The sequence below is a fragment of the Ailuropoda melanoleuca genome, chromosome 16 (assembly GCF_002007445.2).
Source record: "Ailuropoda melanoleuca isolate Jingjing chromosome 16, ASM200744v2, whole genome shotgun sequence".
NCBI lineage: Eukaryota > Metazoa > Chordata > Mammalia > Carnivora > Ursidae > Ailuropoda > Ailuropoda melanoleuca.
In genome coordinates this window covers 5,341,183-5,358,814 of record NC_048233.1, presented here as the reverse complement: position 1 = coordinate 5,358,814, position 17,632 = coordinate 5,341,183, and the positions used below count along the sequence as shown (strand labels likewise).

The 17,632-nt window shown below is 36.0% G+C and overlaps 1 protein-coding gene across 4 annotated transcripts in view; it reads left to right on the top strand.

The window, feature by feature from the left end:
- The window catches only part of C16H12orf4 (chromosome 16 C12orf4 homolog), a 47,026-nt gene that overhangs the window by 2,553 nt on the left and 26,841 nt on the right, over positions 1–17,632 (top strand). For 3 of the 4 annotated variants that reach the window (XM_019800969.2, XM_034645457.1, XM_002920443.4), the window contains exons 3-6: positions 1,597–1,742; positions 9,739–9,920; positions 14,764–14,863; positions 14,968–15,089. In XM_019800969.2, the coding sequence (XP_019656528.1) occupies positions 1,597–1,742; positions 9,739–9,920; positions 14,764–14,863; positions 14,968–15,089 (550 nt within the window). The remainder of the gene's footprint in view (positions 1–1,596; positions 1,743–9,738; positions 9,921–14,763; positions 14,864–14,967; positions 15,090–17,632) is intronic. The other variant, XM_034645458.1, reaches the window with a different exon arrangement.

The window sequence follows — 17,632 nt, the reverse complement described above, 5'->3', positions numbered from 1 at the left end:
CCCTGAGAACTGATTTTTTAATACTTTATTATTAATAACACTTTATTATCTTCTGATAGTCTCTTTCCTTAGACATTTCATATTAGGAAGCTTAAGCCTGAGAAGCTTGAAACAGCCATAAAATATGAAGTGTTTAACTGCTTCCTAGAATAAAAAGGTTCCCCAGGCCTTTGTTATTGAGTGTTTTTTTTCCTATAATCCTTGTAGTTGTTTATTAGGCAATTTAGTATAAAAATTGATATACTGAGGCATCTGGGTGACTCAGTTGGTTAAGAATCTATCTCTTAACTGGGGATGTACTGTATGGTGACTAATATAACAAAATAAAAATTATTAAAAAAAATAAAGAATCCATCTCTTGATCTCAGCTCAGGTCTTGATCTCAGGGTTGTGAGTTCAAGCCCCATGGTAAGAAAAATTAAAAATAAATAAGTGAAAATTAATTTATATAATGAAAAAATAGTTACAAGGTTTGGGTTAGAATGCTTACTCTCTTAATTTAGTTGGGTGGATTCATTTCAGCTATCACTAATTATGATATTATAGAATTGTATTGCGAACTGCATTGCCCTTTTAATGATCTGATCCTCAATTCCTGAGATGTCATGGAAGGAAAGGAGTACTAATCTTTGAGTAATTTTTGCTTACCTAAATTAATTCCATAAGGTCATCTGTATTAAATCATTTTTGAAAGGTCTCTATGTTCTGTCACACAAATGAGAAAAACATTTTAAGCTGAGAATATTAGATCATAGAGTTATAAGGGAATCTAGGAACTTTTTAACACAATCTCATTGTACAAATAGGAAACTGGTACATTGAAAAGTTAAATTGTTTGCCTAAGGCAGTAGTTCCCATAGGTTGTTCCTTGATCAGAAGCTACAGCATCACTTGGAACCTTGTTAGAAATGTACATTCTTGGGCCTTGCCCCATTCTTTCAGAATCAGACACTTTGGGGGTGGCATGTAGCAATCTATTTCAATAAGCCCCTCAGGGAATTCTCATGCATGCTAAAAATTGAGAACCACTGGTCTAAAGTTACAAACGTAGTGACAGAGCCAAAATCAGAACACAAGTATCCTGATTTCTACCCCTGTGCTCTTTCTATTAATATCATTTCTAAGTAGTGTCTCTAAAACTGGAATTATAGATCATCCCAGTTAAATCCATTTTAATATGCTAATCATTCAATTTCAAATTCAAAGAATGTAACTCTATATATAGGAAGCTTTTTCATTTAAGTACAATAACCTTCAGACCCTCAAAATCTTTAGATCTTTCTTTATGTGCTTTTACCTGCTCAGCTTCAAACTGAAGAATCAGACTTAAGAAAGTAATGTTTTTAAATAAGTATCAAAGTTATATATAAGAGTTAAGAATTTTGACCATTCTCAATGCAATAACCTGTAATAGTAAAGAAAAATAATTGCGAAGCTAGTCAAATGATCCCCAAGCTAATTTTATTGTATTTAGACATTTTATTAAGATGTAAGCTTGATAAAATAAAATTTCACGTTGGAATGCTTATCCACGTAAAACGTTCCCTGTTTGTGTAGGGATTTTGCTGATGTTGGCATTTCTTACCCCTGTTACAGACTTAAAAGAAGCTCTGAGCCGGTTTATAGAAGAAGAATCCCTCAGAGATTATGACAGAGATGCCGAAGCATCCCTGGAAGCTGTGAAATCAGGTGAAGTAGATTTACATCAACTGGCCAGTTCATGGGCCAAAGCTTATGCTGAGGTAAGAAGATAGATCAGATTGTAAATTTCAGGGATATTCTGGACTTTGACGAAGCTTTTAAATTGCTAAAGTGATACTGAAGCAGTTGCAGAATCCTTTTTTTCTCTACATACAAGACTTTATTCCATAACATATGGAATATATTGATGTTCCTGTGCCTCCTTCCTATATGAGGGTGAGCACCAAATGCTCTACGTAATGTCTTTGTAAAAGAGAAGCTACTTTTATATTTCTAACCAGCACCGTGTTGGCAGATTTAGTGATTAAAAATACAGGGCACCCAAATCTTAAAGAATGAATAATTTTTTTTAGTGTAAGTATATCCCACATATTATATGGAACATATTTACAGTAAAATTTATTCTTTTCTTATCTGAAATTCTAATTTAACTAAGTGACCTGTATTTTATCTGGCCACCTTAAACTAGCAGTAGTAATTCATTTTAAGCTTTTGCTTTTGTCCTCTCACTTATCCTCTCTGTTGTTGTTGCCTTTTTTGTTTTGTTTTGTTTTGTTTTGTTTGAGAGAGAGCTAGCGAGTGTGAGTCGGGGGCAGAGGGGCAGAGGGGAAGGGAGAATCTTAAGCAGGCCGCCTGCTCGGTGTGGAGCCCGATGCGGGGCTCGATCTCACAACCCTGAGATCATGACCTGAGCCAAAACCAAGAGTCGGTCACTCAACCAACTGAGCCACACAGGCACCCCCTCACTGTTGTTTTTATGGTTACATAATGTCATCCTTTTTCCATTTAAATAACATATTTTATTTCATAAAGTCTAAGATGCCATTGATCATATAACACAAACCATTATTTTATTTACTACTGAGATAGAACACCACCACCAATTGAACAACGATAGAATACCAAGATACCATCAGTACAAGATGCGTTCTGATTTCTCAGAGTTGTAATGTGAAAAAATATGCATCTTAGAATTGATGAGATACAGTTGAGAGTCTACTATATGCCAGGTACTGTACCGTGCCAGGCATTGGACATAAAATAGTGAGCAAGACAGACACAAAATGAAATTTACATTTTAATTAAGGAGCCAGAAACAGAACTACATAAACAAATTCGGTAATTGCAAGCTATAATGAGTGAATTACATCCCACTTGAAGCAATTGGTCTATGAGAAGTTGAAAATCGATTTTATGGGGTCGTATTTTGTTGTTCAAAGCAGTTTGCTTCGTGTCCATTAAGGTTTCCTAGTATATTTAAAAGATGACACTATCTACGTGTATTATTTTAAGTATTAAGAACATAGTTGTTGCATTTAAAAAGAAAAGATAGGCTTGTAATAATTACTATTTAAAGAAACCTAATATTTTTGCCGATAAAAAGGAATAAAGCTCTAAGACGTAGCAGAAGAATAATTCTACTAAATTTATTCAAGCAGTATTTTTTGTACATCTAAAATAGGTTGGGTACACAGCTGAGGATAAGTCTTTGCCTTCAAGGAGCTTACAATCTAGTAGAAAGAGACAAAAAAATCTATAGCCAATAACACTGGGCAGTCAGTGTTGGGATTGGGGTAAATACATGGGAGCATGAAGAAAAGTTGGGGGAAGAAGAATGGTCAGGAGTTCTTGAAGAAAGCAATCAGTCCTTCTTCTAGGATTGCTGTTGTTTTGATACAGAAGCTGGAAGCAGAACCTTTTCTAGCCTCGATTTGGTGTAACCAAAGAGAGAACTTCCCAAATGTTAGGTCAATAAGTGCTTATGTGTTTAGATTTATCTTATTATAAATTTATCTTATTATAATTTTATTTTTATAATTTATAATTATAATTTATGGTTTTCCTTATTCTGCATTAGTCATTCTAAAAATAGGAATTTGACTATCTTCTAGATTAATGGTCATAACAATAGTAATAATAACAGTAATATTAATATAACAAAGTAACAACACTCTGTAGTTACTCATTTAATCACAAGAGTACAGATTTACAGTGAATTAAAATCAGTAAGTCTCAATTGAGCAAGTACTCTGTTCTCACCCTTTGCAAATTTAGTAGATACAGAGCACCTCTTGTTACAGAGAGCTCAGCTTTCTAGCAATACCAGGATTCTAGAAGTTTAGTTGCTTGTTTGTTTTTAAAGAATTAAGGAAAGAGGGGCGCCTGGGTGGCGCAGTCGTTAAGCGGCTGCCTTCGGCTCAGGGTGTGATCCCAGAGTCCTGGGATCGAGCCCCACATCGTTAAGCGGCTGCCTTCGGCTCAGGGCGTGATCCCAGAGTCCTGGGATCGAGCCCCACATCAGGCTTCTCCACTGGGAGCCTGCTTCTTCCTCTCCCACTCACCCTGCCTGTGTTCCCTCTCTTGCTGGCTGTCTCTCTCTCTGTCAAATAAATAAATAAAATATTTAAAAAAAAAAAAAGAATTAAGGAAAGAAAGAGCAAAGAAGCTAATGCTAACAGTAAAAAAAAGAAATCTTGACTGTCAGGAAAATAACCGAGAGGACCCAGAAATTGTTATACCCACTGGATGTATTCGGGCTGCCACTGGCTATGAAAATTATAAAATTGAACAGCTAATACAAGCTCAAGAAATGTAGGCATCGGCAACTAAAAAGAAGGAATTAAAAAAAAAAGAAAATGAAGTAAGTCAATCAGAGAAAGACAATTATCATATGGTTTCACTTATTTGGGGTACATAAGGAATAGCAGGGAGATTGTTAGAAGCAGGAAGGGGAAAATGAAGGGGGGGAAACAGAGGGGGAGATGAACCATGAGAGACTATGGAAAACAAATTGAGGGTTTTGGGGGTGGTGGGGGGATGGGCTAGCCCGGTGAAGGGTATTAAGGAGGGCACATATTGCATGAGCACCGGGTGTTATATGCAAACAATGAATCATGGAACACTACATCAAAAGCTAATGATGTACTGTATGGTGACTAACATAACATAATAATAATAATTATTATAATAATAATAATAATAATAATTTTTAAAAAAGGAAAGGAAACTGTTGCAGATCGCCAAAGGGCCAGCAGAGATTAGAAGCTGCAGCCTTATGGAGATTAGAAGAATCCAAGTATGACGAGCAGCAGACTGTGCTAGTGGAAGCAGAATGGAGTACAGGATAGGACAGAAGGGGGCTAATGCATCGCTGCAGTATATGGGTAAACAGTATTTCAGTCACCTGAGAAGAATAACTGGGCCATCGTAAAAAGGTGAAATAGTGTAACGTTTACAGTAATACTGATTACCTTGGTTATGAAGGAATGAGCTCCATTTACTATAAATGGACTTCCTAGGTATTTCAGATGCAAATATATTTAAATTATGAAACTTTTGTTTTAACCACCTTTTGACAAAGATCTTTTAAAAATTGTGTACAAGGGGGCGCCTGGGTGGCACAGCGGTTAAGCGTCTGCCTTCGGCTCAGGGCGTGATCCCGGCGTTATAGGATCGAGCCCCACATCAGGCTCCTCTGCTATGAGCCTGCTTCTCCCTCTCCCTCTGCCCCTCCCCACACTCATGTTCTCTCTCTCTCTCTCTCTGTCTCTCTCAAGTAAATAAAATCTTTAAAAAAATAAAAATTAAAATAAAATTCAGTGCAGTGAATGTGGTAAGTGCTATGGTATGGGACAGTGCAAGGAGAGCACAAAGCAGGTATGCCTATTCTAGTCTAGAGAACTTCAGGAAAGCCTCCCACAGCAAAGAGAAATTGAGTTGAGACCTGAAAGATTAGTTGGAAATAGTAGATGGAAGGTATATGGTGGAAGAGGAGAGAAATAATATCCTAGGTAGAGGGTATAAATATAAAGGCCTGGAGTGAGAGAGCCAGCCCATGACGCATTAGAAAAGCAGTGAATCATGGAACACTACATCAAAAACTAATGATGTACTTACTGTATGGTGGCTAACATAACATAGTAATAATTTTTAAAAAGGGTTCAGAATGGCTAAGAAAGAGAGTTGCAAGCCATCCTGAGTTCTGTCTTTATGCCAAAAGTAATGAGCAGCTTTAAAAGAGTTTAGCAGAGGAGTAAGATGATGATCATATTTGTACTTCGAGGAACATCAGTTCACTGCATTAGTGTGAAGAGTTTATCCTGCAAGGGAGAAATATTGGAATAAGTTAGAAGACTGTTATAGTTAGGGAAGAAATTGTGAAAGCTTAGTCTAGAATAGTGGTAGTGGAGATAAAGAGAAGATGACTTTCCTTTCATGTATTTGTTGATTCAGCAAATACTGTGTGTGGATCCTGTACTAGGTATTGGGGATGTATCAATATAACAAATCTGGTCCTTATTCCCATGTAATGGTAGTGAAGAAGACAGTTAATAAGTATATAAATTATCATTTAAAAAATGTTATTAAGGAAATCAGTATGGTGCTGTCATGGAGAGCCATGAAGAGGGAGAGGTGGGTTGGGAGAACCTAATTTATACAGGATTAGAGAACTCTTCTCTAAGGTGGTAATATTTAAGCTGAGACTCGAAAGATAAAAGATCACTTGGCTCAGATTTCTGGCTTGGACAACCGAGGTAATGGTGGAATGGTGGCTCCATTCACTTGAGCTGCCTTCACCTGAGAAGCATGTTACAGCATAAAAATGATGGCTTCAGTTTTAGACCTATTAAATGTGAAGTGCCTACAAGAGACACCCATGTGGAGATGTCTCATAAGCACTTAGCTATGTACATCTGGCACTCAGGAAAGATGATTGCATTAGAGACATGGGTATGGGACTCGTTCATACATAGATGAATTTTGAAGTCATGGAATAAATGAAATTGCCCAGGATGACTATGTAGAAGGAAAAGAGTACCTGCCTGCACAGAATCCCAATGAAGCCCTGTATTATAATTGTCTGTTGACTTGCCTGTATCTCCTACTTGTATGGGTAGCCACCTGGAAATGTTTAATGTACTCTCTATTATAGCTCTGGTACCTAGCCCAGTGCCTGAAAATAACAGTGCTTTGGTATGGGTTGGATAGATGGGATAGGTAGATGGCAAAAAAAAAAAAAAAGATGGATGAATATACAAATAAATGAACACACTAACATTTAAGGGATGAACAGAGGAAGAACCTGCAAAGGGAAGAGAGAAATTGGCCCAGGAAGTAGAAAGAAGACAGAAGATTATGGTTTCATGAAAGTTGAGAAAAAAGAGTTGCCAAGGAGGGAATAGTTCATAGTGTCAAATGCTGTCGAGAAAATAAAATGAGGAATAAACTCAAAACTATCCATTAGGCTTATCAAGTAATCTTGTCTGTGGCAAGATCAGTTTTAATGGGTTGGCGAGGCTGAAACTAGATTTCAGTGACTTTAAGCATGTGTGGGAGTGTGGAAATAGAATGAGTATAGATAACTCAAGAAGGCTGGTTGCATAGCGAAGAAGGATGAGATTCTTGCGAAATGAAAACACAAGGTCAGAGGTTAGTTTACGATGCTATTGATGAAGAAGGGATAGAATCCAGAACTCAAGTAGAGAATGAGTCTGGACTAGGAGGAGGGACCGTTCATCTGTTATGGCAGAAGGGAAGAAGAAAAGGATGGATATAGATTCTGAAAATGTTACTGCTTTAGGAGCGGGAAGTTGAGGACATTTTCTTCTAAGTGCTTCTACTTTATCTGGGAAATAAAGACAGGCCACGTGTTTAGAGGAGGTGGGGAGTTGGTAACACAGGTGGATGTTTGAGGAGAGAACTGAGCAGAAACAGGTAGATTGACAGGCATCGCTGAAGGGAAGGGTTAGCGTAGCACCAATGTATCGCCATACTTTACAGTTTTGTAGTTTTTCTGCGGCAGCGTTCTATAGCCTGACTGCAGGCATAGAGAAGAGGAATAATATTATAGTTTTATTGGGTGGGCAAGAGAAAGAACATCAGTCAAGGGGGTTGAGGATTTTGGCAAGACAATGTTTGAATGCTGGACCATTCCCTAAACTACTTAGGGAAGAAAGCGAAGCTGGGCAGGACCTAACGGCTGATAAAATATAAGAAAGTGGAAGGGTCTATGCAGTGGAGATCCTGGTGATTTAAAGAACCAATTGCCTGAGAGTAATTGAATGTGAATCTTGGTTGGAGGTTATAGTCAGAGACTGAATGTTTCAATTTCAGAGGCTGAGCTGTTCCTGGGGATGACGCAGAATGGGGGATAGAGAGGGAGCAGAGGACTTAATAAAGATAAGTTCAGAGAAGCAAGAAGTAGGGCACTGGATTGGGTTATCCACATGGACATCCAGGTAACCCAGGCTGATGACAGTAGGTGAAATGAGAGGAAGTCTGTTAACTCAGGGCCAAAGCTTTATGTGGGAAGGTGGAGGTGGAGAAATAATGGCCTGGACATAGAATAGTTTTCTCTCTGCAGGCCTTTACTTAATGCCCTCATTCCCCTCAGCCATCACAGTTCCCGTCCTAGTATCCTCTCTCCTGAGGGAATGGCATTGAGTTAGGTTAAGGAAAAACTCTGTTTAGTGCTTCTCACGTAGGTAGTTTCTGCCTATTCATAAGGCTTGCTCTAGGCCAAGTTTTAAATTGATGCTGCCAGTTATTGTAGTTAGCTGATCTGGTTAGTGGGGTTCATGAATATCTGGTACTATGTATGGGCAAGCAGATCCCTACGATCTCTCACAGGCTCCTTCCTACAAAGTTATAGCCTGAACCCGAAGTGAATTTTGAACTGAGCTTAAGTCACATGGACTGGTGATAATTCATAGAGCAGTTATCAGAATGTGCTTTCAAGTTTTCAGAGGGATTAGAGCAGGTGAACTCCATGTTCAAGATTCAGCTAGTCACCTTAAACTCTTCCCTCCTGATCTGGCAATTGATTGAAGTATAAGTGAAAGAAAACAAGGAGAAAAGGTTTGCCTGTTGATTGACTGGTTTCAAGATACCTATTTCTAGGATATGTCCACTTGTTTTATTTTTAGGTAAATTACTACTCTGAGTTATATCATCATCGATTACAGTTTCTATTTTCATTGATAAGAAAAGGGAAGAATTCAGATTGTTCTTTTTTAATAGGTATCTGTCTACAAAGATCAGTAATGGAAAAAACATTGAATTCTTTATGTTCATTCCACTTTTGCCATTAAATTGTATAATCTTTGACAAAGGACTGCTAAACCAGTCTTCTCACCTATAAAGCATTGTGTCTGTCTGATGTGTTGACATGTCTGAGGTCCTTGGGACAGGCTTCCATACCTCCCTAGATAGATACATGTGCATACTTCCTTGGATGGATCTGTGTGTTGAGGGTATCCCCATTTTGCGTCTCTCTGTGTTTCTGTTTTTCTTGTTTATCAGTGTTTACTCAGTCCCTTATCATTTAGATAGCTACCGTTTTCATATTCTTAAAAGCATATCCTTAAAAGAGTCCATATTCTTAAAAGCATTTTAAGAAGAAAGCAGAATACTAGAAAAAGTCAAAATAAGAAAATTGCGTAGGTTCATCTTGATGTAAAATCCTACACATGAATTGGGTTTTCAGGGTCATTGCATCACTAAACATGTGAGTACATATGTAACCTCATTCTCTAAATGTATATCCTGTAAAACCTTTTTTAGCAATGTATTTTTTTAATAATGAGAAGCCTTTTTTCTAATTATAATAATATAATATAAAGAAAGTAAAAGTCATCAGAAATCCCACTCTCCTGAAATAGCCACAGTTAGCATTTTGTCGATCATCCCTTTGCGTGTGTGTGTGTGTGTGTGTGTGTGTGTGTTATTTTACAGAAATGAGATCATAGTACCCTTAATTTTTTTTTCAATTATGGACACTTCCTGTCTCTTCCTCCACATTAGCACCCCCTCCTCATCCCTGCCTTTGGGTAACTCATATTTTAACTTAGCTTATATCTTTCCATATTTTTGTATACTCAAATAATCCTATATAACTGTATATACACATATATAAATAGAAGGTCTCTACCCTTGTCTGATGTACAAAAATGGATTCATAATTATGTACTCATCTAGTAGTATAGTAAATGAAAATGCTGTATCATGATTTAAGAATGTCTGTGTGTCATCTTGTAGACCACGTTAGAGCACGCAAGGCCTGAAGAGCCCAGCTGGGATGAAGATTTTGCAGATGTGTACCATGACCTAATCCATTCTCCGGCCTCTGAAACTCTCCTAAATTTGGAACATAATTACTTTGTTAGTATCTCAGAACTGATTGGCGAAAGAGATGTGGAGCTGAAAAAATTACGAGAGAGGTATTTCAAATTTCTTGCACTATCATAGTTAAGTGTCAATTGTCAGACATGATGGCTGCAGAACAGTTGGTTTTCATTTGATTGTAAAATTGAAGAATAAAACAGAAGAAGTTCTCTAATATTGGAAATTAATTTTCCTGTGTGTTTTGATCTATAATTTCAACTAGGAAGTCATCATAGGCTTATAAAACTTCTCAGGTGATTTACCTGAATAAATTATGGTGGCTTTATATATTATTTCTAATCTTCATATCTTATTTCTAAGTTCTAGGCACTGTGCAAAGTGCTTGAGATGTTCTTTTTTTTTTTTTTTAAGATTTTATTTATTTAGTTGACAGAGAGAGAGACAGCCAGCGAGAGAGGGAACACAAGCAAGGGGAGTGGGAGAGGAAGAAGCAGGCTCACAGCGGAGGACCCTGATGTGGGGCTCGATCCCATAACGCCGGGATCACGCCCTGAGCCAAAGGCAGACGCTTAACGACTGCGCCACCCAGGCACCCCTTGAGATGATGTTCTTAGCCTGTTCAGGCTGCTATAACAAAATACCATAGACTATGTGGCTTAAACAAGAGAAATTTATTTCTCCCAGTTCTGGAGGCTAGGTAGTTCAAATCAAGGTGCCCGCAGATTTGGTATCTGGAAGACCCGTCTCCTGGCTCGTAGACAGTGCCTTCTCAATGTACGCTCCTCTGGGCTTTCTTCAGTGTGTGGTCCTGGTGCATCTCTTCTGGAGAGAGAACTCTAGATACTAATTCCATTATGAGGGCTCCAACCTCATGACTTCATCTAAACCCAATGACCTCTGAAGGCCCCATCTCCAAATACCATCACATTGGGGGTTAGGGTTTCACCGTACAAATTTGGGGGGACACAAACATGCAGTCCATAACAGATGCCCTATCTCATTGATTCTTACCACAATCCTACTATTATTACCTCCTTTTACAGAGGAGGAAAATGAGGCTTAAATAAGTTAAATAACTTGTCTAAGGACAGGCTGGAACTTGAAGTCATAGCTCCACTCCAAAGCTCTTAACCACTGTACCATACTCTCTCCGTATTCGGGACCTATTTAATACCTGCCGTTACTAAGTTCATGGTCTCTTGCAGTTCATTTTTTAAGTTTATTTACATGAGGGAAAAGATAGTACTAGTAGTATTCCAAGACATTTTAATTAGATTTTAATTCATTGCATACAGTATTGCAAACAATGCTTCTGCGATTCACTCTTTTCCTCCAGAGTAAGTAAAAAATTGCTAGCATTATTCATTTTAAAACACGACTTTCCAGATTGCTTCCTACCAATTCTATAAAATGTAATAATAATCAGGATATGCATCTTTAAATAATCCATTTTAATCTAGCAGAATCTAATAACATTTATTACCTTAAAAACATTCACTTCTTTAGGTATACATGGCATTAAGAAAATGTTTGGAGTGGCTGGTATGAAATTTCTTTGACTATGTAAGTCTATTAGGACCGAATCACATGTATTGTTTGTGACTGACTTGATAGTCTCTCCCAAAGTAGTAAATTTAAAATGATGAACTGATTTGCTCCTGGTTCTCATTTGCTTTGTATTAGAAAATGTTGGGACTAGCAAGATGAGAATAATCTGTTATTTTGAGGGTTGTCATAGGTAGGAAAGTTTAAAATGCAAAAATCATGAACAAATGGATTTAGTAATTTTTTTCCTGAGAAATACTCTTCTGTGTACCAGATCAGCACTTTATTGCACAGATTCGTACATTTTTGTAACAATTCTATTCCTCTCAACATTTTGTTTTCCTATGTAGTAAAATATTAGAACAGTCCCTGTCAGAAAAAACTGATATTTTGACATTTGTCACTGCATATGGGTTTAGCTTTGCTGATCAGCTGTATTGAGGCAGTTTATTCCTTTCTAGATGGGATACCTGCAGTATGGGTAGTTGCCACCAGGTAAAGAGTGGAATGTGTCCCTGAGGGAGACAAAAATTTGATTTTTTTTTTTTAGTCCTTTATTATGTCACCAGTGAAACTATGAATATATTTTTAGAATAAGAACGAAATATAGGTTAGATCTATAGAAATATATGGAAGTATAACTACGTAAGACTTATTACTTTCTGTTGAACTTTCATTTATTTGATTTTTCCTACCAAGGCTTCAAATGATCCAACCTTCAGCTCATTCTGAATCTATTCTTGGATCTGGGACTGTCCTCATTCTGCCTATTTAGGTATATTAATAAACTCCCAGCTTGGCTAGCTGTAGTCCATATCAGTAGCCATGACTAGTACTTTCATTTAGCTGGTGAGCTACTCTGAATGTGGCCCCCTGTGCTACCTACTCACTGCACCTCACAGAACCTTCCATATCTGGCCATCAGTGTTCTAAATCAGAAGAAGTTCCTATTCCACGTGATTCTTCACCTTTTGGGAATCTGCATTAACTAACTAATTATCTGCATTTACTGGTACATCATACTTTTTGTTCTGTTGTGGAAGAGTTTTTTAGTAGGGGTTTGTTTGGGTTTCTGTTATTTTTTGACATGTCCTTTGGCCGAATCTCTTGATGCGATTTTGCTTTTTTTTTTTCTTTGTAAACATAAACAGTATTTAAGTACATTTATTTTGATAACAGTTCGTAGTTTATTTTCCACATACCCAAACTGTTAGCTTGAAAGGGGAAAATCAGCTAGGTTCCTCTTGAGGTAGGTAATTGTTGTAGAGGTGAACAGTATAACTTAAGGCAAGTTGGAATTCACTGATAGCTGTGGATGTTCACCCAATTAATTTACCTAATACATGAGCAGAAGTGACACATTTTCTTATTTCTCTTTTCATTTTCATTCTTTTTTAATTATAATAATATTTTATTATATTATGTTAGTCACCATAAAGTACATCCCTGGTTTTTGATGTAAAGTTCCATGATTCATTAGTTGCGTATAACACCCAGTGCACCATGCAATACGTGCCCTCCTTACTACCCATCACCAGCCTATCCCATTCCCCCACTCCCCTCCCCTCTGAAGCCCTCAGTTTGTTTCTCAGAGTCCATAGTTTCTCATGCTTCATTCCCCCTTCTGTTTACCCCCCCTTTCTTTATCCCTTTCTTCCCCTACCGATCTTCCTAGTTCTTATGTTCCATAGACGAGAGAAACCATATGAAATTACTTTACATCTTTAAAAGACAGTTTCTTATCACAGTATAATCATTTTTTTCTGTTATAGCAGACTGTTATAATCGGTTTTTCTAAGTGTCTTCAAGATAATGTTCAGATTGTTAGAATTGTCACACCTGACATACTGAGCCAATATCTACTTAGATAGAACTAGAAATATAATAAAATGTCCTTTGATCTTAATCCGAGAAAATATATATTGTATCATTAACTGTATCATCAGCTCTTGCATTTCTGACACATTTAGGATGAAATAAATGTCCGTGCAATTTCTTTTGTTGAATTATTTATTAGTCTTTTCTCCCTCACTGTTAATTTGCTGCTGTTAGCAAACCAGATTTAAGATACAAATATTTAAAGATATTCATTTGTTGATATTTAAAGATACTGAATCTTTAAAACTTAAAAATGGCAATGATACTTTTTATCCACTAGAGGGAACATGCGTAATGTAAAATATTAATCTATTTATATCAAAGTTTGTATTTATAATTGTGTTGCAATTATTTCTGCTTTAATTAAACATTTTACTTGTAAGCACCTGGACCCCATAGTTCTAAAAAGTTAAGGGGGTCACCTACATTAATATTAAGTGAGGACTAAATGCTACTGAATATTTAATACTAGGAGGTAAATATAGAAATGTATAAATGTATAACATATAAATGAGTTATTTATCACGTAGATATAAATGTCTTAATCAGTTGTTTTAAGTAAGCATAAATTCTTTTTTAAGAGCAGTTAAATTAGAGTGATAGTAAAATCCTTTTCATTTATGTCTTTATTTCATTCTTTTCTCATTTGTTTGAAATATATTTTAGAACAAACTTTTTTAATACACTTATATTAGAAGATAATTTTTTAATTTGAAAATTTTTAAGAACATATTTATTAAAATATACGGAAAAGACAAACTGTAGGTGTACAATTCAATAAGTTTTTATAAAGTAAGCACTCCCATGTAATCATCACTCAGCTCAAGAAATGGAATATCTCCAGCACTGCAGAAGGCTCCCTCGGGCCTTCTTGTCACAGCCCATCTCTCCCGTGAAGAACTGGTATTTGAATTTCTAACACCAATGATTGGTTTTTTCCTGTGGGAAAATCATGTTTAATTTCTGCGCAAATGAAGAAGGTAAGACTAAAACGTATCTTTAGGATGTATCTTACGTTCCTCTGCAAAGAGAACTTTGTGACTCAATACCAGTTTGATTCTTAGAACCTAATTGACAGCTTCGGGCGATACTGTAAGCTACCTGTCAAAGCTTGAAGTCATTGTAACTCCTGTGCATTTAAGTAGAAAATGTATTAAAGCTGGAGTTGCAGAGTATCTTCTTTGAAGAAATCTGCAGATGAGAAAGGAGTCTAGTTTCAAACGTTAGTCATGGAAATTGAAAGATCGCCTAGATTTTGACTGCTTTCACTTATACATTAAATTTAGATCAAGATTTAGCTGTACAAGTGATGCGTTATAGGACATTACATTATTCTCACATCCCCATTTCCAGGGCTTCAAAGTGTTTTCCAGGTATATTACAGTTGCCATTCCTGGACATCTTCCTATTAAAAAAAAATTATTTTCACTTCATAGAGATTGTTCAATGAATCTGGAGTGGATATACCCCTTAAAGATATCATGAATATATCTGATCTGCTCGTTTATGTTTTAGACAAGGTATTGAAATGGAAAAAGTGATGCAGGAATTGGGAAAATCACTGACAGATCAAGATGTAAATTCACTGGCTGCTCAGCATTTTGAATCCCAGCAAGTAAGTAAAGTACAATGATTTTTAGATACGCAATTGTATTTTCTTTCACTTATGTTTGTAAAATAAATAAATAAATAACCAGTTGGTATACTCTCTCTTTTGAGGACTTAGAAAATAAATGGTCAAATGAATTAAAACAGTCAACTGCCATCCAAAAGCAAGAATATCAGGAATGGGTGATAAAACTTCATCAAGACCTAAAAAACCCTAACAACAGCTCCCTCAGGTATTGATCATCTATTTTTCTTATTAGATGAAAGTTAATTTTTAGTAAGAGTTTATATGTATTGTAAAATTGAACCTTTTAATTGTAGCTATTTTTAAGTTACCAATGATAGTTCAAGATAATTTTATACTTCTAACACCTTTGATGTTATCTGAATTTGTGTGGATTATTTGGGAGGGGGTTAATTGGTTGGCTTAAAATAGAGATTTACCCCCCTAGAACTTAGCTATAAATCTCTTAGGTGTGTATATCTAAATATCGCAAGTACAATCTCTTGTTTGTTTTAAATTGGTTTCTGTTCAGTGCAATAAGCATTGGTTAAGCATCTTAAATGCCAAGCACTCTCTAAGCAGAAAACAAAGAATATGCATGTGGAGCTTATATTCTAGAGAAACTGACCTATACATAAAGCAATACTATGTAGAATGATATGTGCAGTCACAGAAGCATGTACAAGGTAGAAAAGGAGTATATACACAACTAACGAATCATTGAACACTACATCAAAAACTAATGACGTACTATATGTTGGCTAATTGAACTTAATAAAAAAAAGAAAGAAAAGGAGTATAAAGGACTTCTGTAATTCATAACTTGTACAGTACCTGATTGCCTAAATGCATTGTATTTCATATATTGTCCTAGAGCTTGACAGTGCTTATGTTATTTGCTGTCTGTATACTCATTTGTTTGAGAATTTCTTTCTTTCAAATCTTAAAGTATCTTCAACTGGAAATGTACTTAGTACAGTATAATAATCCTGTTTCCAGCAGTTGCCTGGTATCTGCTCCAAACATTTAGAAATAGCATTTTATTTGTGTAATGTCAGTCTCTCCTGCTAGTCTTGCCTTGAAGACAAAAGTTATATCTGTTTTTTCTACTGTTACACCCAGATCCTTGCCAAGTGTCTACCTCTTCGCATTGGCACATAAGACATGCTCAATAAATATTTATAGGATGGGTGGACAAATAGGCAGATGGATGAATTATCATTTAGCTATTTCCCTGATATCTATATCACCTCTTATCCAGATATTTACAATCTTTCATTTGCCTTATTTTCCCCAAGACAACACCTTAGAAATATTTAAACAATTTTTTATGATTAGAAATTGGGTAACAGCTTTGACACTAACATATTTGACTCATTTCAAATAAAAATAATAAGAAAAAATTTTAAAAAAATAATGAACACAATGCAAAGGGAGAGGTGGGTGGAAAGATAGGTTGGGAACATCTGTATTCTATAATGTATAATGGTGTTTCTCAAACTGCTGGTTGCAGTCTGCTAGGACCATTCTAGATTCTTTACTTTCCAGTCAGACGTTTAAAAATAACAATAAAATGAACTGGAATGAAATGGAATGGAACAGAGTATGGCAGAGTAGAATAAGGAAAAAATATGACAGCACATCATGCATGAAGCTTTCTATAAATAAATTTGTGTATTAAGCCAGAGTGTAAAGTATATACTGTATGTTGTGGTCAGAAATATGGAGAGTCTGGTGATGGGCATTAAGGAGGGCACATGATCTGATGAGCACTGGGTGTTTAACGCAACTAATGAATCATCGAATGCTACATCAAAAACTAATGATGTACTATATGTTGGCTAATTGAACTTAAAAAAAAAAAAAGAAATGTGGAGAGTCACTGATTTCGGGAAGCTGAGAAAGCCCCTTATTATAAACATTATCTCTCACTTTGTTGCTGTAGTTTCAGAAATTCAATCTGTAGAATCAATTCCATTGTGTACATACTGGCCTCTAGCTGATGCTGCTTTTACAAACTAAGTATTCCTAGGAAAGAATGTTTTCACTGTGACTTTATCAGTTTTGCTTTTCTTTTAATAGCAGTTTCCTTGGGCAGCGGAAACTTGTTTTCAACTCAACTCCATATTGAACTCCTATAAGAAGTTGATAAAAGTGGCATTTTATTTTTAGCCATTATTTTTGCTTTTTTTTTTTTAAATGTCAGGCCTTCTAAAGGGTAAATTACACAAATTAAAATTTACCTCTTTTAGTTTTACATTTTGATGAGTTTTGACAAATTTAACTGTCATGAAATCATCACTGCAATCAAGATACAGCATTTCACTTGTATACCTTTATATCTCATTCCTTTCTCTTTCCAAGCTCCTGGCAACCTGCTCTGATTTCTGTCCCTGCAGTTTTGATTTTTTTCAGAATGTCTTATAAATAGAATCAAACTGTTAGGTAGCAGTTTGTGTCTTGCTTCATAATGCTTTTATGACTTATGTTGTTTCATTTATGAATGGTTCTTTTCTTTTTATTGCTCAGTAGTATTCTAGAAGTTTTATAGTTAAGATTTATATGTATAAATCGTGATGTATTATTTCATATATACTATATGTAAGTAAATCTATAAAATAATGAAAAATATATATATGTATAATGGTGTATAGTTTTGTTTTTCTTATAATATCTTCATTTGGCTTTGGCATCAGAGTAATGGTGGTATCATAAAATGAGTTGGTTGTCTGCTGATGAGCCTGCCAAAGGAATTGATATCTGTGATCATCA